At 34.5% G+C, this 25,700-nt stretch overlaps 1 protein-coding gene across 1 annotated transcript in view; it reads left to right on the forward strand.

The window, feature by feature from the left end:
• Positions 1–25,700, forward strand: part of LOC100550949 (regulating synaptic membrane exocytosis protein 2-like) — a 112,457-nt gene that overhangs the window by 52,839 nt on the left and 33,918 nt on the right. Inside the window, exons 9-13 of the mRNA XM_031552971.1 lie at positions 5,023–5,153; positions 6,872–7,043; positions 7,624–7,777; positions 15,975–16,001; positions 20,918–20,986. Coding sequence (XP_031408831.1) covers positions 5,023–5,153; positions 6,872–7,043; positions 7,624–7,777; positions 15,975–16,001; positions 20,918–20,986 — 553 coding nt within the window. The remainder of the gene's footprint in view (positions 1–5,022; positions 5,154–6,871; positions 7,044–7,623; positions 7,778–15,974; positions 16,002–20,917; positions 20,987–25,700) is intronic.

Raw genomic sequence — 25,700 nt, forward strand, 5'->3', positions numbered from 1 at the left:
TGTTGGTGTATCTCTTATTTCAGAATAGTGTGGGGAAAAAAAAAAAGAAGAAACAATAGTATCTCAGTTTCAAAGAATTATACTAATAAACAGCTCTGTAGGTTACATGAAATATCATAATGAACACCACAAGAACAAAAATGCTTTGTCATCTGTTTCTCAAACCTAGCATTGTTTGAGTAGTACCTTGGCTGGGGTGATAAAATTCAGACTGCAGGGCAGGCATTCACTTCCAGTGGTACGAATTGTCTCTCTTGTCCATCCATGGGGTTCATGAAGTAAGGCTTAAATAAAGAAATAAAATGTAGAACAGAATGTATGAATGTATTCTGTTTTTAAATCTGAAATTGTCACTTATGATGCCATGTGCCTCTATGTGGAACACACAAAACCACATTGGAATTAGTTAAGCATTCAAGCAGTCAGCATGCATGAAAGAAGAGTATGGGAAATGACAATAATATTACCTAGATTTTCATAATTGATTTATCTTATACATATTTATTAGAGTATAGATCCTAATTACATGATTACTTTTTTTCTAGAACTCTGATCTTAATTACTACATTGATTAAAAAGTTTTTAGTTAAGACAAGATCTGAAAGGAAAAGGATGAAATCTAATAAAGTGAATTTGTCAGCTTAATTTATAGATTTAAATTTATACTAGCTTGAGGTGCCTTGTGACTTAGACTTAGACCGGTGAAAGAAAGAAGTAGGTGCCTCAATATCTGCAGAGAATGATCCAGCCCAAATAAGGGACACATCCCCATTAGTCTATTTGAAACTTAGGCTATTCCAGACTGTGAGTCACCTCTCCAGAGAGATGTCTGTCTTTTCTTCTGAGCCTACAGAAGACCAAACAGCAGTAATAGATTTCTGCATCCTTATTTCTTAGAATACGCCAACAGTCAACTTTTATAAAATGCTTTGTATGTGGGAAACTCATTCTGGAAAATGTACATCTTTGTTTTAAGCTCTTTTTAGGCTACATAAATTGAATCTGTCTCTCAGAGAAATGTCTTTAGCATCCTTTTCTTCTCTGGAGCAGGAAGTCTTATGTGAAGCTAAGATATTCTGTGGTCACGAATACAAGTGTGTGATGTGGTGATAGTGAAAGAAGCTTAATTTTAGTGTATCAGATACCAGACCTGCCAACTACTACAGTGCTAGAACGTGCACTTGATCTAGCATTGTATCAATACTGGATAAAAATCAGAATTCTTGAAACTAGGACCAGACTCTCAGCCCCATCCCCCCCACTTTCCTAGCCCTAATAGGTACCTTCATCATCTGTTTATAGAAATGTTCTTGTTTATTCTTCTTTGTACATCAGGTGTTTCTACCTGGAAGCCCATCTCCAGGAGTTCAGCATCTGCTGAGCTCTATGGATGACAGACCATCTCACAGTTTCAGGGTTTATTGTGTTCAGGTATCTGTTTGCCTGAATGTAGGTCACAACAGAAATTTAGTCAAGCATTAGGTGTACATCTGCCTAGAGAAGGACAGTATGTAAGCGTGTGTATGGCTAATTATAAATTCCAGGACTTCAGCATTAAAGGAAAAGATCTCTAGAAAGCTTTCAGATGGAATCACTTTCTGACTAGATTAAGTTTTAGTTCCTGAAATCCTAAATTATCTAGGTTGACAAAGTTCTATTCAAGATGTTTCTTACGGGTTCGCCTGGTCCACATATACACCAGCTCATCAGCCATCTTGTTCTTTTGTGATGCATTTTCTGTGCTGTAATTTTAGCTTTCTCTTTCCCCCATTTAGATCAGGATTGCACATGTCACAGTTTCTTAAATAGTCTAAGCTTTTCCTTGAAGATTTGTAGATTCTCCTCTGTTATTCAGCTGCTTAAGTTATTGGCGCTGACCATCACAGTACTTGTGCATTCTTGTGAGTCTTTCTCACTGAGAATTGAATAATTCCATGTTCTTCACTCTGTAGCGTTAAGAATCTTTTCTACAAACTGCTTAACAAAACTATAAAGAAAAAAAAAATCATTTTCTAACCAGCTTTCCTGCTATACACATGGTATCCCATATTTATTTCACTATATGAAATTCATATATTATCTGAGGTGTAGTAGGATTTTTCTGCATTTGTCAATAAAGAATTGAGACTTTATCATCAAAATCTGAACAACCAACTTCTGATTTTTCAGTGACATAAGCACTGTTCAGATGTAATACATACTTTAGACTTCAATTCAAACACTTTGTAGTACTTCAGTTTAGGCTCCAGAGCCTCAGCCCAAGCTCCCAGGCAGTGAAGAATATTCATTTATAAATAGTACCACCTTCCAACACACAAGGCATCTGGAAAAGAAAGAGGGATGGAATCGGACTGCAATTGGCTACAAAGGTCTTAATTGACCTTTTTCTTTTTATGAGTAGAAAAGAAAAGCTTCTTTGAGGAAAATACCATCCATTTGGATATTATGTCATAAGGCATGTGCAAACGAGACAGAATTAGGTCAGTTCTACAACCAAACTCATTTTTCATATTCAGTATGCTTTCCTAACTCCTTCTTTCTCACTTTCTTTTACAGTTTCCTGTCCAGACTTCTTATTGTATTTTTTTCAATCTCAATCTAACTATGCAATGCCTTCTTTGCCAGTTAGGACCTGGATTGTTCCTCATTTGTTGATTCATTCAATTTTTTTTATCCAGTCCAGTTTTTCCCCTCTTCTTTGGTCCATGATGTCAATGATTCCGTTGTTCCTGTGTCCCACCAAGAAACATCCATTATATTTTACTTTTCCAGTCATTGTAATGTTTCTTATCACTTCCATCTTCCTTCTTCTAAACCCATGAGAATGCAAGCCCATTGTCCCCTCCAAGGAATTCTTCATCCTTTCTTGCACTCTAGCTTTCTTTCCTTATCATCTTTTCATCCAAATTAACTCTTGGGTTACAAGTGTTTTTTCTGTATGATGAATGCTAACATTTTTGGTCATAATTCTGCCTCCTGACTTGGCCAGTAAGGAATTACTGGGACAGTATACCTATGATGTACTTTCTTTTTTCAAATTTTGTCAGAGTATTAATAGAAGAATATTAGATATGTGCTGCTGCAAATTTTGAGTTCTTGTGGCAAAACACAGACAGTAGAGCATCTCAAAGACATAGTGTTAGATGATTTAACATTCCCCTTAGTCTCATTCTCCAAACCATCTTGGCAAAGTCTTCCTGCAAAAATCCAGTCAAACAACTATAGCTAAGAAATATTTAGCTTAAATATGAGTGAATAATTGTAGTTACATTTTTTTGCATCTAGGTGTGGATTATGTTAACCTCATTGAGTTTGTGGATCATAAATACATTGGGTTCTGCTTAAGGAAGGTTAATTTTTCCCCTGAAAAAGGCAGGTGATGAAGATTTTCTTCAGTGCAACTCCTGTTGGTAGGTGTAGGTGTAGGACTAGCTAGTGCTTGAGAACAGATGAGGACTCCCTTCTGGAGGAGGATTTATTTACGGTCAGAGATCTTGTAATTTGGCATGCACTGCAGAGGTCAACAAAGCTTCTCTTCGAATTCATATCGTTGATGCTCATATTGTTGGTGCTAAGCTTTCTACTTGTTATCTGTAGACCAGATCTGTAGTCTGGATATTATCAGTTTAGAGAAATATTGACAAATTCCCTTGCTTTAAAGGCATGGAAGAACAACATCTAGAAATGTCTCTAGAAACTTATTAATTTCTCTCACACTATTTTCTACTTCAGTAGTCACAAAACCATTTTACTGGTGGTACCAGAAACATACAAAGTCAGTAGAAGGGCCAATAACATGATAATAGTGGATTTCTATCCACCCTCTTCTGAAGTCCAAATGCTGCTCATCGGTGGCTGCAGGATAGGTATTCCTGCACTCTGATGGTGTAGAAAGAAGTACTCTCCCACGATTAAGTGAGCTGGTATGTCTTACTGTCTTACTGTCATCTCAATTACTTCATTAATTAGGAACAACAGAAAGCTAAATGAGCCTCTTGTTGATTGGTCAGAAGTCTTAAGAATTGTGTCAAGACCTTTCTCTTAATCACTCCCCAGAAAGTGTATATGTCTCTGATGTTTACTTTAGCTGGGGTTTATTGACGTATACCATATCTAGAGTGTATTTGTGCCTATAGGTACTCTGCTTTACTGTGAAGCCAGGCATTACTCTCATTCCCGTAAATTCAGGGAGGGAACTTCTTTAAATGCCCATCAAACTGGCCATGAAGAGAGCTTTCTCTGTCTGTTGCAATTAACGCTATCTCAGAGGTACCCCCAATGTAATATCTCCCTGGCTGTTTGAAAAGCTTTGTTTTGCTCTACCTGCACCATATCCCCTGTTAGAATTAGTGCTGTAAAGTAGTGTATCCTCTCCTTGAATTATACATTTGCGGTTATATTATTCAAACTAGAATAGCTAAACAGCAGCGCTTAATGAACATAGTAAAAATGTTTGCTAGACAAAATCTAAGACTGTTTAATAATGATTTCTACAGATTAGTAATGTTAGTTTTGCCTTGTTGTTGCTGAATTTGATTGGGAAGAGAGTTGTTCTACTGAACCTCTCTCTGTCTTACAACTTTGGGGGGTTATTTTTACCTTATCCCATGGTCTTTCCAGCACAGCAGGGCATAAACATTCATTCATTCCTTGTGCATAAAATACCTAGAAATGTATACATATGAATACCATACATCAGTAATATGAATAATACTTACATTACCAAGTAATGCGTTATGCTGCCAAGAAACAATAATCCTAACCCTAATACCATGAGAAAAAAATAGTATGAAATAATGTATTCATTATAGAAGGTTCTAAAAATGAGTAACTCCAGGTACATTTTGAAGCTATTATAGTATGAATATATTTTTCTGCTTTACTACAAATACAAACTAGTACGCAATATTTTGTGCTTAAGCAACCAATATAAATAGAAGCTAATTAGTAAATTTATTACAAAAATTAATATGGTACTTTGTTTTAGAAATGAGTCAACTAATTAATATTTTCTCATTACAGATAAAACTGTGGTATGACAAGGTTGGTCATCAGTTAATAGTGACAATACTGGGAGCAAAGGATCTTCCTTCAAGGGAAGATGGGAGGCCAAGGAATCCTTATGTTAAAATTTACTTTCTTCCAGACAGAAGGTAAGGTGAACAGAAAGACAAGAAGTTGAGTAACAATTAGCTGAGCATACTTATCATACACTTATGGAAACATATTACAGTTTGAAGTCCCTTAATAGAGCATACTACGTAACAACAACATGTCTTTGGACACTGAATATTAACTGACTTTCACTGACTATTTTGTTAAATACTGAGTAGAAAAGTAAAGGCAGGTGTACAACATTGCATGTGAAACTGTTATTTGCAAAGCATTTTGTTAATGTTCTGTAATACCCGTATTCCTTAGGACAGTTATTCCTGTCTAGAGCAAAGAAAATGCTGCAAAAATAGGTTCACAGATTTCTAGACTGGTCAGACCAGCTGGTTGTTTTTTTCCCATTCAAAGCAGGAAAAAAAATTGCAACTGAAATGGATTTATTTTTTAATAGTAATCGGTGTTTCACAAGAATTACTTCATCTTCTTCCTATTTATGTGAAATGTTCAGAATTTTTTGAAATTATAACGTGTTTTCTATCAAATATATAAGAATTGGCAAGTTGTCATATGGCAGGAAAATTCATTTTATTTTCCTCAGAAGTAAAAGCTAAGTAAGCAAAATATATTTCTTGTGTAAGAAAAGAAAATGTGCTAGACGTAAAATACGCTTAAATAAGTCAAGCATTTCATTAGATGAAAATACAGAATTCTCTTTGATTAAACAGATTTGAATGGAAAAGCTTGTCCAGTGTAACTTATTTCAGTTTTCAAGGGTAAATGAATTTTTATTGTAATCCAATAATTGCATTATTTGCTTTAATAATGTGTCTAAAAATATTATGTCTTAGTTAATCTGTTGACCCAGTTTCTAAGTAACTGTTCATAAACATAGTAACTATTTTACAAATGCACGTACTTCCAAAATATGCAAGTACTTCATTGCCATATTAAAAAATCCACATTAATTTTAATGCCACAGCTGCATATGCGGCAATCAGCAGGTTTAAAATTAAGCATTTTTCTGAGAACTCGGTATTGTCAGTAAAAGGAATGTGGGTGTTTTCTAGTGAAACTCATTTTCGTCAGAAAATACATGTTCTTGCAAGCAGAAATATTCTGGAAAACACATTGCTCTCAGCAACACCCTTGAGCCTGACCTGGGATTCCCACAGTAGCCGAGCATAAGGCTCCAAAAAGTCAGGCTCGCCTGATGATGGAGATCTGCCTTCAACTTGGTGTCCCAAAGGATTGTCTTGGAAACTGTTTTGAGACCACTGTTTCTGAGTGTTGCTGGAAGAGCTTATGTAACATACTCCCAGGGCCGCTGGTGTCTTAAATGGCTTACTTATCTTATAAAAATGCAGTTTTTTGCTGTGTTGTCTGCACATGCATAGTACTATTGATCATGGGAATTCTGTCCATAGAAGTATACATGTATTTATGAAAAATCCATGTTTACTGTTTTCCAAACAAATATAGAAAACAATTTCTTTTTTTTCTGAGGGAATTTCTTAAATTTGGAATTGACGTGCAAACTGTGAAATCAGCTAACTTCAGAATTTAATATCAAGTTACAAATTATCCCCAATACATACTTTGAACTTTGTTGTATCAAGAACAAACTCTGACATACATTATTAGAGTATTTCCGTAACACTACACAATGTGCTGCTGGTTTAAGATCTGCTGCTTTTCATGATACGTTTTTTACAGTTTATATTTAGTGGTTTTTTTTGTTTGTTTGTTTGTTTGTTTTCAGTGATAAAAATAAAAGAAGAACAAAAACAGTAAAGAAAACATTGGAACCCAAGTGGAACCAGACATTCATTTATTCTCCAGTTCATCGGAGAGAGTTTAGAGAACGAATGTTAGAAATTACCCTTTGGGACCAAGCACGAGTTCGGGAGGAAGAAAGTGAATTTTTAGGAGAGGTATACAATTATTGGTACTTATTACAGGAATACATTAGTCCACATATTCATATTTAGGATACAGTATTTTTTAATAAAGTAATTATTAGCAAAGCAAAGATGTTTAAAATTGTTAATTTGTCCTTATTTCATTAGGTTGTACTTGGCAGATAGTACTGATACGAGATTCTTTCTGTATTTCTTCTGTTTCAGTAACTGGATGCACACAGTTTCTCAATTTGTTTGAGAAATGTTTAATAAAATCCACATTTCACATACTTTTATTTTAACAAAATATTGAAATGTTGCTGACTAACTCTCTACAAGTTGTTTGAATACTATTAAGATTGTTGTAAGGTGATGAGGGCCATGTGAATTTTTTTTTTTTTTTTTGGTGTATTTAGAATTAGAAAGGCACAGAAAATGCTTTCTTACAAAGTGCAGGATTTTAACAGCACTTTAAAAAGGCAAATGCATTAACTTAAAAGACAAAGTCCTTAACAGTAAGCGAATAATAGAATAAAATTTTTGAACATTCCTATTTTAAAATGCAGTTATATAATGGTTTCCTACTTTTAATCTTTTTTTTTTTTTCTTCTAGATTCTTATTGAGTTAGAGACAGCACTACTAGATGATGAACCTCACTGGTACAAACTTCAAACACATGATGTCTCTTCATTGCCACTTCCCCATCCCTCACCATATTTGCCACGAAGACAACTCCATGGCGAGAGTCCCACGCGGAGGTTACAAAGTAGGTTGTTAGTTTTATCCATGCGTAGTTTGTTTGGATTAATGTGTAAAATATGTTAAATTCTTGTAGATGGCAGCTGGCAGAATTTGTGTGTTCATTTGCAGCTGTTATGAATCAAGTTATTTATGATTACTTTTGAGAGTCTGAAATGTTACCAATGGTATTACTGAACACTGTGCAATACAACATTGTTTTCTTAAGAGATATCCTGGTTCAGATTATGAGTTTGAGCAAGTTATCTTGCTCTTCTACGATGTGCTCTCTTTATCTTAAATTCCTATCTCCCATATTACATTTATTTTTTCCTAGTTTAACCAAAAGTGAAAGTGCAGTAACTTCCTCTCACGGTAAAACTTCTTAAAAACAAAGTGAGCTGAGTATAAGATATGTTACAAAAGCAAAGCCATGGCATATTGCTTTGTTTTAATAGTTTTTTGCAGTTGCATTCACAAATGGAATGTCTCTTATTTCTATTTTATAGAGTTTGGTATACTTGATTCATAATAGTTTCATGTTACCAGAGTAGATACTCTGAAAAAAGAATATCTGAAAATCTATTTCCTTAATGCTGTGTTGTTTCTCTAGTTTAACTGCTCACTACTCTCAGTGATTCAGAGCTATCTCTCACTGAATGAACAGTACAAAGTGTCAATTGATACTGTGAAAAATCTTTTATTATTCTTAAAGATAACTCGTATGGGAAAAAAAAAGGGGGAAAACTATTTCCAAGAGCCTTTGAATTTTATTTGGTCATTGCACGTGGGTGTGTATGCGTGTTTGTGATAACTCCCACAAACTCACAGAAGCTTATGCCTGTGTAGGCTCAAAAATAAGCTTGCATATTTGCTGTGTTCTGTGTGGACCCTCTATTAAATGTTTTCTGGTATGTAAGTATTAAAAGTAGTTGGCAGTGTTTGTGTATGTGCACTAGATGGTGAGAAGAATTAAAATGCTCCATATCATAATGTTCTGAAATAGTTATATTAACTGGGAGTTGAAGTTCATAGCCTTCGAGTTGTAAGATTATACCGGCCCACAGAAGAGTGAAAGAAATAGTAGTTAACAAAGAAAGAACTCTTTTTCAATTAATTTCTCTTCAGTCTTCTCAAGGACCATAAGTGTTTTTAATGTGAATTTTTAAAATTTATTTTTCTCTGTACTTTCTACCATCTTGCCACACTTATAGTAAGTTGTCTGCCATGTAAAAATACCTGCAGACCAGTTGGACATTTTGGTATTGAAATTTTAATTAAAAAAAAGAATCCATCTTGAAAACAAACCCTCTTTGTTTTTAATAATTCCCATCTGTGCAATAAGTAACTGCCCTGAAGAATAAATGAATAAAGTAGTAAATGCTTTTGGAAAAGATTTGTAGTGGAACTTGATTACAGATCTGTTCAATGATATTGTTACAAAATTTGATAGTCAGTGAGGTTTTAATACTGTGCTAAGCTTAAAAATCATGCCTTTCTTGAAATGAGGAGGAAAACAAAGGACATACCAAATCTTTAGCTTAAGGTAGAAATCCTGCTTTTCAGTGAAGGGTGGTTTAGTCTTATTGTTCCTAGAACAATACTTGGATGCCTCATGATGTACAAACTTTAGCCAAAGGTGCATTGTAGGCTATTGACAGGAGAATGCCTCTGATGCCTAATGATATGTACTTTCCTACTGAGACTTGGATTCCATAAGGAAGGATTTTCTCTAGTGTCCTGGGAATATATTTGCTTCTTGGATCCTTGTGTATTACATATTATTTCCAGTTTGAACATATAGTTTTACATGACAAATATAGAGAAGAATGTCCTTTGGAATTAAAGTCCCTTCTTGTTTGGGACTGGAAAGGCATCTAATGGAAAGTTTGTACCTAGTCAGAGCATGACAGCAGGTTTTTTTTACATTTTTTTGTGTGAATTGATGTCACACCTCTGAAATGTCTGTCTACTGCTTAGTGTTGAGGGAAGAAGCAGAATATCACATTGGAGCTATCCAGAACTCAATTGCAAAAGTCTGTAAGTAATGCAGTGTGAGTTGGCCAGGCATGAAACAGATGTTACATCAGGTATCCTCTAAAAAACCCCTTCCAACCTAAATTACAGTGGACTGATGAAGGCCAGACAGAACATGACTTACACCTTTAATACTTTAATAACATGATATAGAAGCTTGTTTCTTATATTGTTTTTTGGAGGTTTTAAAAGAACATTAAGCTAAACTTAAGATTTCTCTATTTCTTCTGTTTTTTGCTCTTTTAAAATCTTTTGTTAACAAGTCTTATATGCAATGAAGCAGAAGATGTTACCAGATTTTTTCCAGTGGCAAGCTGTGACAGTGTGCAAAAAAAGATCTCCAGAATGAGGATAGGGCATATCTTAAAAGTGTACCTATCTCTTTCAAAGTACTTTTTAGAATACTTACTCTGCTATTACACTCTAAATTGATTTCAGTTATTGAGGCTGCAAAAGCTGTCTTCAGCTTCAAGAGCAGTTCAGCCCTGCCATCTTTTATTAATTTCTGTGATGCTTTTACATACAGAATTAGTTAGTACAGTAGAAGCATCTCAGAGTCACAGAACTGTAGGAAAGGACCTCTTGAGATCATCTAGTCCAGCTCTCCTGCAAAGCAGGCTCCCTAGACCAGGTTGCACAGGTGGGCCTTGAATATCTCCAGAGAAGGAGACTCCACAGCCTCCCTGGGCATCCTGTTCCCATCACCCTCACTGGGAAGAAGTCCTTACGCACATTTGTGTGGAACGTGTATGCTTCAGTTTGTGGCCATTTCCTCTTGTCCTACAGCCACATACTGCTGAAAAGAGTCTTGATAAGAAGTACTGGATTGTATGCCCCTCAAAATTGCTAGCGAGAAGTACCGATATATTTAGAATTATAAGATTATTTGTTGTTTGTATAAATACGAATGTACACATCTAATCTTTATTTTTTGTTAAATGCATATATACAAAGGCAATATTTAAATGTTATTTTCTGAAGGTAGCTTAAAAGAACCACCTACACTTAGCACTTACTGCTATTCTCTTTTTAGTATCATTGAATTTTGGTGTTCTGAAGACAAACAAATTGTCAGTCCTGAAGACTGAACTCCCATGTTTACAGATAGCCAGCAGCATAGGGTGAGCTTCTTACAGAGTCTCATATGCAATGTCTTCCAAGAACCAGCTTTCAAAGAGAGATAGTAGCTTAGTTTCTACTTCTTTTTATCTCTCAGTATCTTGGAGTGGACATTGTGTAGTGGTATAGAGTGATAGAAGCCAGCTGTTCACCTTCTGTTGAAGTTAATTTTTGAATTTTTGAACTAGCTTCAATTTTCTTAAATATTTTACATAGTACCTGCATATATTAAGAATTCCAGGCTGCATTAAGTGGAGTTGTAGGCCAACTGAAGTTCTTTTTATATTACCTCTGAAAAAAGACTCTAAACAGCAAAGATTATTTTATAAAAGATTTTAATATTCCTGTATTGATGAGGCCATAGTATTGATTTTCTTTCTCGTGTTAGGTAAGAGACTTACTACAAATTACAATGAAAATTGAATGTGGTTTGGATACTGCATTCATGGTTGTCCATTAGAATCAGCAGTGTTTTTGACTTGGGGTTGAAAATCAAGAGGAATTACTTTGTCCCCGTCTCCCAGAACAGAGAAAGCAAACATCAAATTAAATCTGAGAGATTCTTATTCAATCTTTTAAAGTTATGTGTACATGTGTGCGATGTGGGATGATAATGCTTAGTGATAAAGGATACTGGGCTATCGTGTTTTGAAGTCCAACAATTTTGTTGTTGTTGTTCTGTATTAAACTGATATATATTTTTTAAGAATTATCTTTCATTATTTTGTTTTGCTTTAGGAATTTTAAGAGTTTCCCAGTTACGTAAGATTTTTTTAAAATTACTGTCACTAGTTCTGGATCTGCAGCTTTAAAGCCAAACTGATGGAATTATTGATCTACACACTACAGAGTGTAGGTAGTCAGTGCTTATAACAGCTTAATGTCAATAGAAGGGAAGAAATGTGAGAAACAGTAAAAACAGACAGTTTCTGATCCCTAGTTACAGCATAGGTATGCACAGCAATGGAAGGAGAGTTTTTAATTATCATGAGAATCATAGAATCACCAAAGTTGGAAAAGACCTTCAAGATCATCCAGTCCAACTGTCTACCAGCACCAATATTTCCCACTAAACCAAGTCCCTCAGTGTCACATCTACATGTCTCTTGGACACCACCAGGGATGATGACTCCACTGCCTCTCTGGGCAGCTATTGCCAATACTTCACCACTTTTTCTGAGAATAAATGATATCCAATCTGAATCTCCCCTGGCACAACTTGAGGCCATCTCCTCTAGTCCTATCACTAGTTATGTGGGAGAAGAGGCCGACGTCCACCTCACCATAGCCTCCCTTTAGGCAATTGTAGAGAGTAGTAAGTTTCCCCTGAGCCTCTTCTTCTCCAGACTGAACAATCCCAGTACCCTCAGCTGCTCCTCATAAGATTTGTGCTCCAGACCATTCACCAGCTTTGTTTCCCTAAATACGCAGTGAATGCACAGTATTGTTTAAAAAAGATGTTTTGTATTTTAAGCATTCTCCATAACGGAAAAGTAGTGAATCTATGTGCAATAAACTCTGCTGAAAATATTGTCTATAAGGTTTCAGAAATGACAGTGTTTGGAAATCAAAATCTTTAAGTCCAAGATGGCCAACAAAATGGTGTTTGATTCAGATCTGAACACTGGAGAGATCAGTCAGAATCAAAATAACTGTAATAAGAAAACTGTGAAGTAGCTTTCTTATAAGTGGTGAGTTTTGTTGCTCTGGGCTTTAAAGTCTTTCATAACTTCATTTGCTGACTTTCTTGACTGTTAAACAAGACTATTTGAACAAAGAGATGGGAGAGTGATTATTGTACCAATTTTTTTCTGGGCGCACAGAGTGCATTTATAAAAGAAAAATACAGAAGAAATATGCATATAGCTATTGTAAAGAAGAAGTACATATATATGTATATATACATATATATAGAATATATAGCATTACTTTTCCAAATTCTATGTCATTCAGATAGAAATAAAAAAAATCATAGTACATAAGCAAAATATTCTGAATAATATGGTCGGTTTTGTTCGTCTGATTAGACTTTAGCATGTTAAAAGTTATCACATTTAACTAGAAACACCAAATCAATAGACTGAATTCACGAAGTGCTTATTCACCATACTGTTTATTCATTTTTGAAGAAACTTTTTCAGATGGACTTGTCGTTGCTGGTTGCTGAGGCTTTTTATTGATTTATTTATACTCAGTGACTTTGTCATCAAATCAAAGATGGATTTAGTGCTTTTATCTGTTAAGTCAAGTCCTCTTTACCATTATCTAACTGTTAAAATTTCAAGTCTATATTCTAGAACATATAGAGCTAATCTTGGTAGTATCAAAAGAATTGAAGTTTAATAATAATTAATGACAGTGTATCTGAGACCTGAGGCTCTGCATTGCAAAACTGTGCATTCCAATGAAAGCTATGGAATTCTTTAGAATTCAGAATCTTACTTTACTTGAGAATCAGGATCCTGCTGTTTCAGCAATTTCCTTTTAATGTGTTGTGAATGTTATAAGTCTGTATGATAATTTTAAATCAGTGTAACTGCATCTCAGTTGAGGATATCATAATAATGCTTTTTACTAATAGGTGAGCAGGAAACATACAATTGCTTTTTTTTTTTTCAAATTATAATATGGAGCATTTTATGGTCAGTGGCACAGACTATGAACAGTGAATATTTTACAAGAAGTTTACCCTAGAGAAGTGATGAAACTTATATTTCTCCTTCATGCTTTCTCCTTAATTTTTCTTTCTTTTTCTTTTATGAAGCACAGGCCTTGGGCATGTTAACTTTGTTTGCATGCACTGATGTTTTGTTCACTGAATATGGATATACATATATATATATATATATATACACACACACACCAGTATATCTATTATGCACCTGTGATTTACTTATATTTATTGTACATCTATGGTTTATTAAATACTTTAATAAAAAGGTATTTAACATGATACAGGGGTGTCTGAAAAGGCCTTAAACTATCAAAATATTTTTCTTTTTCCCAATTAAAAAATAAAATTATTTAATTTTTGAAAAAATAAAAATAAACCTTACTAAACTGTAATTAAACTACAAAAATATTTCAAATTCTATCAACACTGCAATAGTTTATGGAAGTTTGAATATTGCCTATAATTCTATTGCTCTGTTTCCTTGATAAAATCATGTCATTAAACTACTCTTTTGCCTTGTAATGGCAGGAAAACAATGTTTTCTGTTGAAACAACTTGTTGTATAGGGCAAAATAACCTTGCTAGGCAGCAGATAAATAAATAGTTGGGTCAAATTTAAAAAGATTCTAAAAGACAGAGATTTATGCAGTGGCTTCCTTTTCTGGCTAAAGTCATTGTACGTTTTTTTTTTTAATTGTTGTAGCATAATAAACTGTCATATAATTGTAAGGGTTCTGATGAAATTTTCAAGTGAATTGAGTATTACTCATTTTCCTTTCCATGTTGTAACCATATGGAAAAATACATGGCTTCCTTAGTCCTTGCTCCATTATAATCTCACTATTTCTACATTCCTGTCTTCTTACAGAAGCTCTACAATTTTCTAGATCTTTCCAGAAGTTACATTCAGAATATCTATCCTTTTTAATTATATAATAGACTATGTTAATTGATTTTTAATGACATTCTTGGACCTTTGCTGGAGGAAACTAAAAACTTTTCCATACTTCCTTTTTCGTAATTTTCTAGCCAAAGATGAGTCAATTTTTCATGCAATTAATAACTGGAATAGAGCTGTGCCAACAAATGCAAATGTTAGAAAAATGTAACCACTAAAGCTCTGATCTAAATGTTTGTAAATCATTCTGAGAAAATCCTGATTATTTTATTTGAAATTAATGGAATTCTGGAGCTAGGTAACAAAAAATAATTGTTTATCAAGAAATACAATTTGAAGATAGAGATTTGAGATTTGCAGGTAGTAGATGATTTAGTGATAATGTATATATGTTAAAGCAGTATGTAGCCGGATGTCAGAAAAGCTCCAGCTTCCCAGAAGGAACCTGGTTGTCCAGTACATTCCAAACAGCACTGGTTGGCAAGAAATTGTTATTTTCCCTTTTTTTCTAACCATATCATATCCTGTTGTCTGTTACTGTTTCTAAATGATTTCTGTGAACATTGCAGTAGCTAATTGATAATTGTATACTGCTGTCCACCTATAAGTAGCCAAAACATTCATAAGGTCTTGCTAACAGCCAGGGCATATTCATATTGCTTTGACATCCTGGCTTCTTCCTATTACTTCATGGAAGTCATATTTACAAAATCTACAAATGGAAAGTAATATTTCACATTTTCATTCGTGTCCATTGTTTTGCATACTATATGTATTATCATGTTTAGAAATACTGACATGATTGTACGGAAAGCTGAAGTAACTCAAAGAGTCGGACTTAAGTAATGAAAGCAATTACCCACATCTTGCAAATATTTAATCATTGTCTTAAATTCACCGGTGACAAATCATGTGGAGAAGGTATTAATGTATACATTTAACCAATGTATATATTTGTGCATTATTATGTACATTTTTACCATGTATATGCATTTTTACCAAATCAAATAATTCACTAGCTGGAGATAGAAGATTGACTTTAACATCACTACTGAGTCTGTGAAATTTAAAGTAGTATTCATAGCTACCTCTCAGGAAAATTCTGCTAATAACTTCTGCCAAGGTGCCAACAGCACCATACAGGCATTTAAGGGTAGCAACCTGTATAATTAGTTGAATATACATTTTGCCCTTAAAAAGTTGAACACTTGCTTACAGTAAGTAAGCAGCTGTATTTGAGAATTGGAGATGACTGACCTCCTGCAGTCCTCCCTGACTACAGAATATAAATGTCAAACCAGAAGTGATTGGTGTTTTTGTGGTTTAATTTCTCAAATCTGATTGAGCTTTTTGCTTTTGAAATATGGCCTGACATATCAGATTCTTCAGTCTGCAGAAGCAGTTACAATGAAGTTTAAGGTTCTGACCATCCCTGTTACATGTAGTGATTCATGTAATCTTCCCTGACACTACTTCATTTCAATATTTGTTTTCCAGATAAAGGCTTATATTCATATAATTCAGGTAAACTTTCAGCATGCCAGAAATGCTTATTGCTTCCACATACATGCAAAATTTAATTTGATATTTTATTGTTGTGCTTTTGCTACCTATTGTGCAGATGCTAAATTGCTTAAATGTTCCTCAGCTTTACATGTTTGCTTTTCAGCCATAGGTCCTTTGTTGGCTTTGTTTCTCTACTCATGACATCTCAGTATTGAGATTGGAGCAATACTATACCATTATACTTGCTTTGTCTGCCTTTAATTTAGGTAGAGCTTTGATAGGTGAACTGTAGTAAGCTTTATTCACTGTCCTAGGAAAATGCTATTTTGCTTAAGCTTTATTTAAAGGATCATTGTTGTATCATAGTTGTTTGAGAACTAACGTAAGTATTTTTAGAACGGAAGCATGTGGTAAGTGAATTACTACCAAAATCAGTATTTGTATTGATACATGTTTTTACAGGTTAGCATTGCTTTAAATTCCCAGTTATGAATACAGTTAGCATATCTAAGAAGTTTCCCTTAATTAAACATAAATAAATCATAATGTAAAGTTTTTACAAGCTTAAATTTCATAGCACTTTTCATGTGGGACTTTTTGCAGTTGCTGCAGTTTTAATTATGAGAATCTCATTGAGAATTGGTTCATTTAATTATCTTTCAGTTAAGTTTAAGAAATGAAGCACACATTGTTAAAAAAATAGAACCAGTGCTATCATAGAGAGAAAAAGAATTCACAGAATCATGGAATCGCAGAATTGCAGGGGTTGGGAGGGACTTGAGAAGATCATTGAGTCCAACACGCCTGCTAAAACAGGTTCTCTACAAACCCCAAACCATTTCTTAAGAGCAGTTCTAATAAAGCCTAGTTTCCATTACATTTACCCTTATTCTCCCATGTTTCTTCCAGTCTGCTCTCTCTGGAAATATCCCTAGATCCCTCTCATGTCTTACATGTTCACTTGGGAACAGAATATGTTTGCTGTGACTAATATGATTTCACCGTGTGTGCTCAAATTTTACATTGATTTTGTTTCTTTTCCACAAAAGAGTTCTGATTCAAATACATCTCTGTTTATTTCTGCAATCCTTTTCAAAGATCTGTAAGAACTTAATTACATTTGGTACTTAAACTTTTCAGACAATTTAGATGAAATTTGTCGAAAACTTGAAAAACCACAGGAGGAAGAAGTGACAGATTGACATGCAGACAGTGAGACTGCATGAGAAATTAGTTCGCATGAAGAACCCTCAGGCACAAATTAGATGAATATGAAAGAGTAAATTCTTAAGACAGTTGTTGTAAGACTGATTTTAGGGTTGCTTATGTGTCAGCTTTGAATATAGAAAAACAGTGGTAGCACTAAGTTACTCTAAATGATTGTGAAGGCCTTTTTTGAGCTTCAGGGAAGGAGATCACACAAGCATGCTTCAGTACTCTTTGTTCCCCCAAGGAGTTCACCAAACCTAGTAAAATGTTCCTACATTGTAATGGATAGGATCCTCTCCTTGGGAGCTTGGTCTGCTTTCTCTTTCCTTTCTTTCCACAAGATGGAAAAAAAAAAATCTGAGCCAAAATATCTGGCGTTCTTTCTCTACTGAAGCTAACACCTTATTCTTATTACTCATTTCATCTATCCATGTCAGTTCTGTGTTGATTGGTCAAATAGACTTTGATAAACTTTCGAACCTCACATGCTGCTCTTCTTATGTTGAGGCTTATACCAGAAACAAGTGTTTTCCACATTATTTTTATTCAGAAGTTGCAAACTGCTAACATCCAGTTATCAGACAAAATGATAATAATCAAGAATAGTTTAGTAATAACTTATATTCAAGTACCGGGACAGTGAGGCTTAATTAGCATCATTCTTCATGTTTAAAATACATCAAAGACATACAAACCATTGTCATGAGTGCACTTATTTGATGCACTCTATGTCCCAGATATTACCTGCTCAAACTCTTCACAGAATTTTGAATTTGGTAGAAAGGATTTCATCTTCTTATTCTTGAAATATGCACCATATTTTACAACATATTGGTCAAATATTTTAAAATACACGTTAAATATGCATTGAAAACACTAAACAACAGCCTAATTAGCAGTATTCCTTTGGAATAATTTGTTGATGAAAGACTTCATTGTCACACTTCCCAGAAAGATTAAGAGTAGTGCTTTCTCTGTTTTATGGATAGTGGTTCAAATTACTTGATATGAATGTAAGACAATGAAGTGGTATAGGTTAAGGGGGGACTGCAGCCTACGTATTCAAATTTACATTGTCAATAGGTTAAAAACAATATTACCAGCTTGAATGCATAGCGTATGAAATTAATCTTGCAAAATTTATGAGAACTATGATGCCAGCAATTACGCTTGAATTTTGGATACTCAGTTCAATAAAGGATTTTGACCTGTGGACTTTCTAATCTGTTCAATTTCTGATGTTAATGGAAGATATTGTAAATAAGTTTAATGTGATTACTTTGCAGAAGTTTCATATTCCAGGCAGTAATTCTTGACATTACAGATTTAATAGACATGTTTTCCTTCCTCTGTCCTTCCTGAAGACATTGATTTCCAAAGAGAAAACCAAGTAAGAAATCTCAATTTAAATGACTTCTAACCAACCTTTAAAACCACATTTTAAAGCTGTTAGAAGACACAGGCCTCTTTGCAGGAGTAGTAGCTGGAGAAAGCCCTGAAATGTGTATCTTCTTTCTCTATGCCCATCCTTAGGTGAGGTCTTAATCCTGGCCCATTCACCTTCCCAATGCCCCGTCCTTTCCCTGCAGCTTAGTTGTGTGGTGGGATTGAAGACAGAATTCTGTATATAAAAAGAGAAAATGATCTCTAGATCCTAGAAGGGGATTTGGAGTTGAGGTATTAGGAAAATCTAGAAAAAGGTGGATGGGGGCTTGAGGGGAAAGAGAGGCCCCTGTGTTTTTGTTTCCCAGTGGAAATCTTCAGCCCACTGTGACAACAGTTGGCTATTTTCATCCTCGAAGTGAATTTTCTCTCCAGGATATGAAAGATAATACTCTAAAAATATGTTAAAGTGAATATATTCAGCTGTAAATATAAATAAAATCAGCCTTGGTTATAATTAATTACATTCATTCACAGGGGTGAACTAGGTAATGAATGACATTCAGTCAAGTCATAGTTCATTCAACTCTTTTATGTCTTTCATCAGTTGCCTGTTCTTCCCATTCCCCAGTCCTTGCTTAGCTGCAGAGCCCGAGAGCTGCTGTTGGCGTCTCTGCACAGCAGCTGCTCTTCTGCTTCCAAGTCAGAGCCAAGGTTACCGAAGAGGCCAGAATCATGCTGGTCTGCTCTGCATCCATTTGGTGGATGCCTCTTTTTTCCCAACCAAATCCCGGTGATTCCAATGCGACTCTCTTGCTCAAATATTTAGTAGCAAATACAATCCATCTTATTTAATCATGTGGATTTGAATTTGTGACTAAGGAGAATTGAGGCTGATGGCCCAATACTTCTTCCCCACTGGCATGTAAATCAACATAGCTGTAGAAGACTGCTGAGATGAGCAGCAGGTACAGCATCACAAGCAGAATAGATAGACACTCTTTCTTTGTAACACAACAAAGATGTTCACTGGGTCTCTATCCTACTATAATATAAAAAAATCATTAGGCTGAATATCTTCCTAGTTAAACTTAATTGCTTTGTAGAAATTATCCTGATTAGCAGAAAGTCCATTAGGAGACCTGACAAACTCTTTACAGCAAAGAAGAACCTTCCTTTGCCCTGATCAGTAGATGCTGGACAGCCTGGTAGAGAACAGCAGTTTTTATGGTTCAAATAAGTTCTCACATAATAACTTTTTAAATTGAGAAGTGCTTTTATTTTTGTATACCCCTATTGGCACTTGTTCTATGAGTATGCTGGGAGGTGAGGCTGGGCATCATTCTGTGCCTGTCACACAAGCGTAACATTGATCCTGCTTTGTCCTGAGCTCCCTTAGGTTTACTCTCAGTTTTTACTTGATTTTTTTTCCATTTATTTTTCCAAATAAATCATCCTATGGCAGGAATAAAAAATCTTACACTTAACTGAACAATCAGATTAAACCTCCCACCTACTTGTTACTTACTAGTTACCTATTTTTAGATGTCTAGAGAACTGGAGCAGATACACTATTGTGCAGAACACTGATTCTCACAACTGAAACATGTAAATGAGTAATTATCATTGCCACTTTGACATACCAGTGCTTCGTCTTGATGGCATCAATCAAGTGCTGTTCAAAAGTTGCCACAGAAGACGGAAGAAAAATAAAGCTAAACAAATTAACACATGTATTTGTCCTACACGACCTACATTTTAGTGCTAATTGTAGACGTGGAATCTACTTTTGCCAACTAAGTTCCATCTATTTTGACAGGTGCACTCCTGTATAGCATTTAATAGCTTACATCTTCCAAAGCGTCACAGAGAGATTTTGTTTTTCAGAAACAAAAAAAGCTTTATGTGTGAAGCTGCCTTTTCTCCTGTTAATGCTAATACACCAAAGAAAATACTGCATTCATTTTATATGATCATTACCATTTATTTTTTTTTCTGGTACTCCGATACTTTGTATGTGAAAATGTGGAAGATGAACAGTGTGGGTACCTGTTTTGATATGGAATGAATAGATATGCATATGAAGTATCTGCAAGCATCATAAAAACAGTGTTGCAGAGCTGTATTTCACCATTTCTTTGTGCATTACATTAAACACTTAGATGAGAATAGTTGGTACTATAATACGTTTGCAATAATAATAGCATCAATATTATTTATGTTTATATTAATGCTTCATTATCTGATATGAGATCTTGTTAATTATTTATAGACTTGGCTCAAGATAGCTCTGTTTTACAGGAAAATAACTGATACATGGTTTTTTTTTGTTATTTTGACAGGGTCTAAAAGAATCAGTGACAGTGAAGTCTCTGATTATGACTGTGATGATGGAATTGGTGTGGTTTCAGGTATTACTTTCTAAATTTGTTCTTTTGAGTTCACTAGAATTTTTTCTTGTTTATAATTTATTATTATGAAATTTGTAATGATTTTCTGGTGAAAAATAAATTGAACCTATGAGTGTGTTTTCCTAACATATACAAAATAAGTATTGTGGTTAACGTATATTTAACCATAAAAATGACCAACAGAGGGAAAAATCAATGTGTAAATTTCCGTGTTGCTTTTAAAAATGATAAAAATAGAATTAAAGTGTTTTTTTTTATGTTGAATGATAGGAAATGTGGTTTAGGTTTTTTTATAGACATTGGAGTTCTATGCATCCTTGAAAACTTCATGGTGAAGAGGTTCACGGACCTGAACCCTGAACATTTTAAGACAGGAAAGGAGATGACTTAGCACATAATGTGTTCGTATTAAGTATTCAAACTGGGAGTCTAATGTGTATATGAGGCAAAAGTCATCTTGTGAAAGATTTCCTCCACTTGTAGGAGGACAAATTATACTGTAGTTGTAGCCAAAGCCAATAAAATAAGGAATCATACACTTCTTCTGTCTACAACAGAAAATGAATATAGGATGCAATCATGTCACCTTTAAACCAGTACTGCTGGGTACAGATACCATTACAGCATTAATTGCACAGCTCAGTGTGCACTCAATTACCCTACTGCTCTAGTGAGCTTTTTATCACACTTGGTCTGTATTCTGGCTCCTTTGGGCCAAGTTTAGCTTTAGTGTGTCTATATAGTGGCTTATGTATCTTTTACGTATCTTACATGGTGAACATTGAGCAGTATATGCTCCTGGTCTGTCCAGCAGCTGTAGGACAGTGGTCAGCTGCTCAGTCAAAAGTATACCAGCTAAAAGCCAACTAAAAGCATGTGTACAGCTTTTATGTCAGGTTTAAGTATGCTGATGGCAGGCTGAGTACAGTGTATAGAAGACATGAGTCAGAGCAACAGTACTACAGTGTGGGAGGGAGACAGAGAAAGTAAAAGAAGCTAGAGGAGGCAACCGTGGCTTTTACAAGATGAGGCGCTGCCAAGTATTCATAAATCCAAATCTTAATGAGCTACCTAATTAGTTGAGTTTGCACAGCCCTTTCTTAAGAAAAAGCTGTTATGCAAACTCTTATTCATCACTGGTGAAAATGCATTGCTGATGGTGACTATGTTGAAAAGTAGTTTTGTGGCTGAGAATTTGCTCTATTAGATAGTGTTATTGTGTTCTTTGTATCTGTTGTAGTTTCTGTGCACTTAAATAGAAAGCATTAATTTTGAAGGAACTTTTGTACTTCCAGTCTAAGTTTGGCTATCTTTATGTATGTGTGTCACTAAGGCTGTCAGATTGCCTGTCCTCCAGAAAAAGGATGGATTTTCATAGTCTGGACAATCAGTTAAATTAAAAGTGTAGCAAGAAAACAAAAGCAAGTTTTGTGATTTGCAAAATTACAGAATTGTAGGAGTTGGAAAGGACCATTAAAAAAGAGGAATAAATGAAAATTTGATGTTTATCTGAAATGCTCATTATGGAGCCATTTTGAAGCTCAAATCTCTGTTGTCTTGAAAGAAATTATATTTTTGCAGAGATGTAATAGGTGCCTGAATCAGCAGGATTTCAATCAAATAGCTGGATTTTCAACTTCGTATTTTTTTTAGTTATTTCTCAAGGCTGACTTTTATATAGAGATGATAGCTCATTTCTTCTGAATTTCATTTACTTTTCAGGCATTTTTGAAATCTTTTAATATAAATTAGGGTGCAGTATGTTGAATGGCTATGAATCCTGTAGTAGTAATGAAATCTTATTTTTTCCTGGCAGTACTATAAGAAAATACTGTTTAAAGAATTGATTTATCTGTTTTCCATTATCTAATTTTATACTGTTTAACTGTTAAAGTGGTCACTAAAATCTAATCTATGTTAGGTAGCCTTTTACAGGAAGTAGATAGTTTAATTCCTATTTTGACATCTCCATGGAAAATTAGACTTTACAGTTTAGTGAATGAGTCTACTTCCCTGTTTTTAATGTACGTTTGGTTCCTGCAAGATCTCTTAGCTTTTTAATTTCTGCTGACAATTCTACACCTTAGTTGCATTTTGATTCAGACCGACTGTGTAGCTGAAAGAGTTTGATGTTCTTTTGGCTTTGAAATTTTTATTGCCTTCCTTTTTTGTGCTGCTGTCACTACGTTTACAAGTCTTTTGATTTATCCTTTTTTTATCTTTTTTATCTTACCATCCACATCCTTCTCTCATTTAAGGTTCTTCAGTTTGCAGACTCATCACTATCTTGATTTAAATATATGCTTTCTTTGCAGCATAAAACTTCAGCCATTTGTCTCTCTTTGTTCTTTCTTTCTTAGTACCCCAGTTCTTTCATTTTGTATTTTCAAATTTTATTTAACACGACACTTCACTTTGCTTTTAATCTTTTGACATGTAAATACTGTATCACACCAAATATGTTCGCTGACATCTGTTGAGTACTCTCCGTGATCCTTTCCATAAAATTCATGCTTATTCAATGTACTAGACCTGTGAACTTGTCTCCAGGAGCCTTTAAGAAAAGAATTCTCTTCTGTTTCCTCTTTTGTTTATTTTTATTCAAAACAATGTGGTTATTATTTGATCTCATTATGTATTATTTATTTATGGTTATCTAAAATATGCTTTCTTTTTTTTTTTTTTCTTATGTTCCTGATTGTAGCTGAAATTTTATCTTTCTACAAAACACCCTTTTATGTAGGTTCTCTGATATTTGTCCTGTAAAGTTAAACATCTGTCTTTGGATAAGCTGGAGATAGGAACACAGCAACTGAAGATCTGAAAACAGTTCTTAATGTGCACCTGTAAGCGTGATTGTCTAAGACTGTATTTGCTGAAAGAGAAGGAACTTCATATGCTGCAGTTCTTTGCATCATAATCTGAATATTTTTAGTGTACCTGCAGTTGCTTATTATTGCTGTTATGGCAATTCTGATGCACTGATTTAATTTCCTGGTGATAAAATCCTCATGTCTGTTTCTCACACTTTTCTCTTCCTTAATTTTTACAAAAAGTTCAAATGTATTAGAGAAATTATTCATAAAAGCTTTCTCTTTTGGTTGCTAGCATCTTTGAATGCTTAGACAAATATTGCTTTTATTCAAGAGAGCATTGCTTCTGTCATCAGGAAAGGCTTTTAAGGAAATAAAGGTAAACCAACAGAAAAACTTAAAAATTTTTGGCTACATGTGCATTCCACACCAATACTGTCAGAAAGGATTCTATTTAAGCAGATTTGAAAAAAAATTTAGAAAATAGTTCTCTTCATATAGAATATATATTAAATTTATACTGAGATCTAAAATAATAGAACGGAACCCCCATTATACTTCATCTCTGCTGGATTTAGTGTTGGAACAGGATAGAAGAAGGAGAGACAGTAGTAGCTCTTTTTGTCTTTTAGATTGCTTTTTATGTGGCCTTCTAGCCATTTAAAGCATTCATTTAGCTGTCCTTACAAATAGAATTTGACTCTCCTAAAATTGTCTGTCATCATCAATACTGCGTGGGGAAACATCAGCGTCTTCATTTGCCCCTTAGAATGCTGTTAATGTTCTTATGTAGTTATTGATCATAGAATCATAGAATCATCATAGAACGGCCTGAGTTGAAAAGGACCACAATGATCATCTAGTTTCAATCCCTCTGCCATGGGCAGGGTCACCAACCACCAGACCAGGCTGCCCAGAGCCAGCAGTATACTGATTTCATATAGATTCTAAGAGATCCTGTTCTACAGGACATCACTTCATTTATAATATTTAGTACATAGTAAATATTTATAATATTTAGTACAAAAATGTTGGGTTTTTTTTCTTCGTATTGATCAAATTTTAATGGGCATTATGGTTAACCAAGTTCAGCAATTGTGGACTGTAATTTCTAAATAGTTATTTTCTAAAATGCTTCAGCATAATACTTGTTGAACCTACTGTAAACTACTGCATAGAAGTAGCCTACTAAGTCTGCCTTTATGAAGTAGAAGGAAATTGATTGTCCACACCATTTAATCATAAGTCTCACATATCACTGTTGTAAGTCTTAAAGTGAGATATGATTTTTTTAAAATTCCATTCTACACCAATATCTCATCTGTACAGCATAATTTCAGGAGACACATGTAATCTGAGATAGGTTTGAACGGATGAGTCCTGAGAGAATATAAGGTTCAGAATTCTGCATAAACGCTATTTCAAGTCGGTAGAGAAGAGCTTTTCCAAGGGAAAAATTGCAGTCCCCAGCAAAAAAACATTTATAGTGATAAGCTATTCTCATTATGCAAAAGATAATTAGATGTTTCAGGAGCAAAATAAGAATACTAATGAGATATTTATTCAGAAGATGGTTAGAGCTAGGTAGTCTAGAAAAAATAATAACAACCAGCAAAGAAATTCTTACTGAACTTACAAAATCAATTTGGTTTTTGAGGAAAAATGAAAAGCAATTATTCATTTGTTTCACTTCTCAAAATACCTGATGAGCCTTACGGTCAATAGAATTCTTTCACTGCAGTGTTGCATCCTTCACTTCAGGGAAAGCAGAAACCTCTTTGTATGCTTGTCAATAATGTGATCTGAGTTTTTATACCTGATCCTGTTGATGATTGCTGCTCAAAGCAGATACAGAATATATAAATGCTTTGGTTACAGCTTGAAATCAATTGCCTATTGAA

The sequence above is a fragment of the Meleagris gallopavo genome, chromosome 3, assembly GCF_000146605.3.
Source record: "Meleagris gallopavo isolate NT-WF06-2002-E0010 breed Aviagen turkey brand Nicholas breeding stock chromosome 3, Turkey_5.1, whole genome shotgun sequence".
Lineage (NCBI taxonomy): Eukaryota > Metazoa > Chordata > Aves > Galliformes > Phasianidae > Meleagris > Meleagris gallopavo.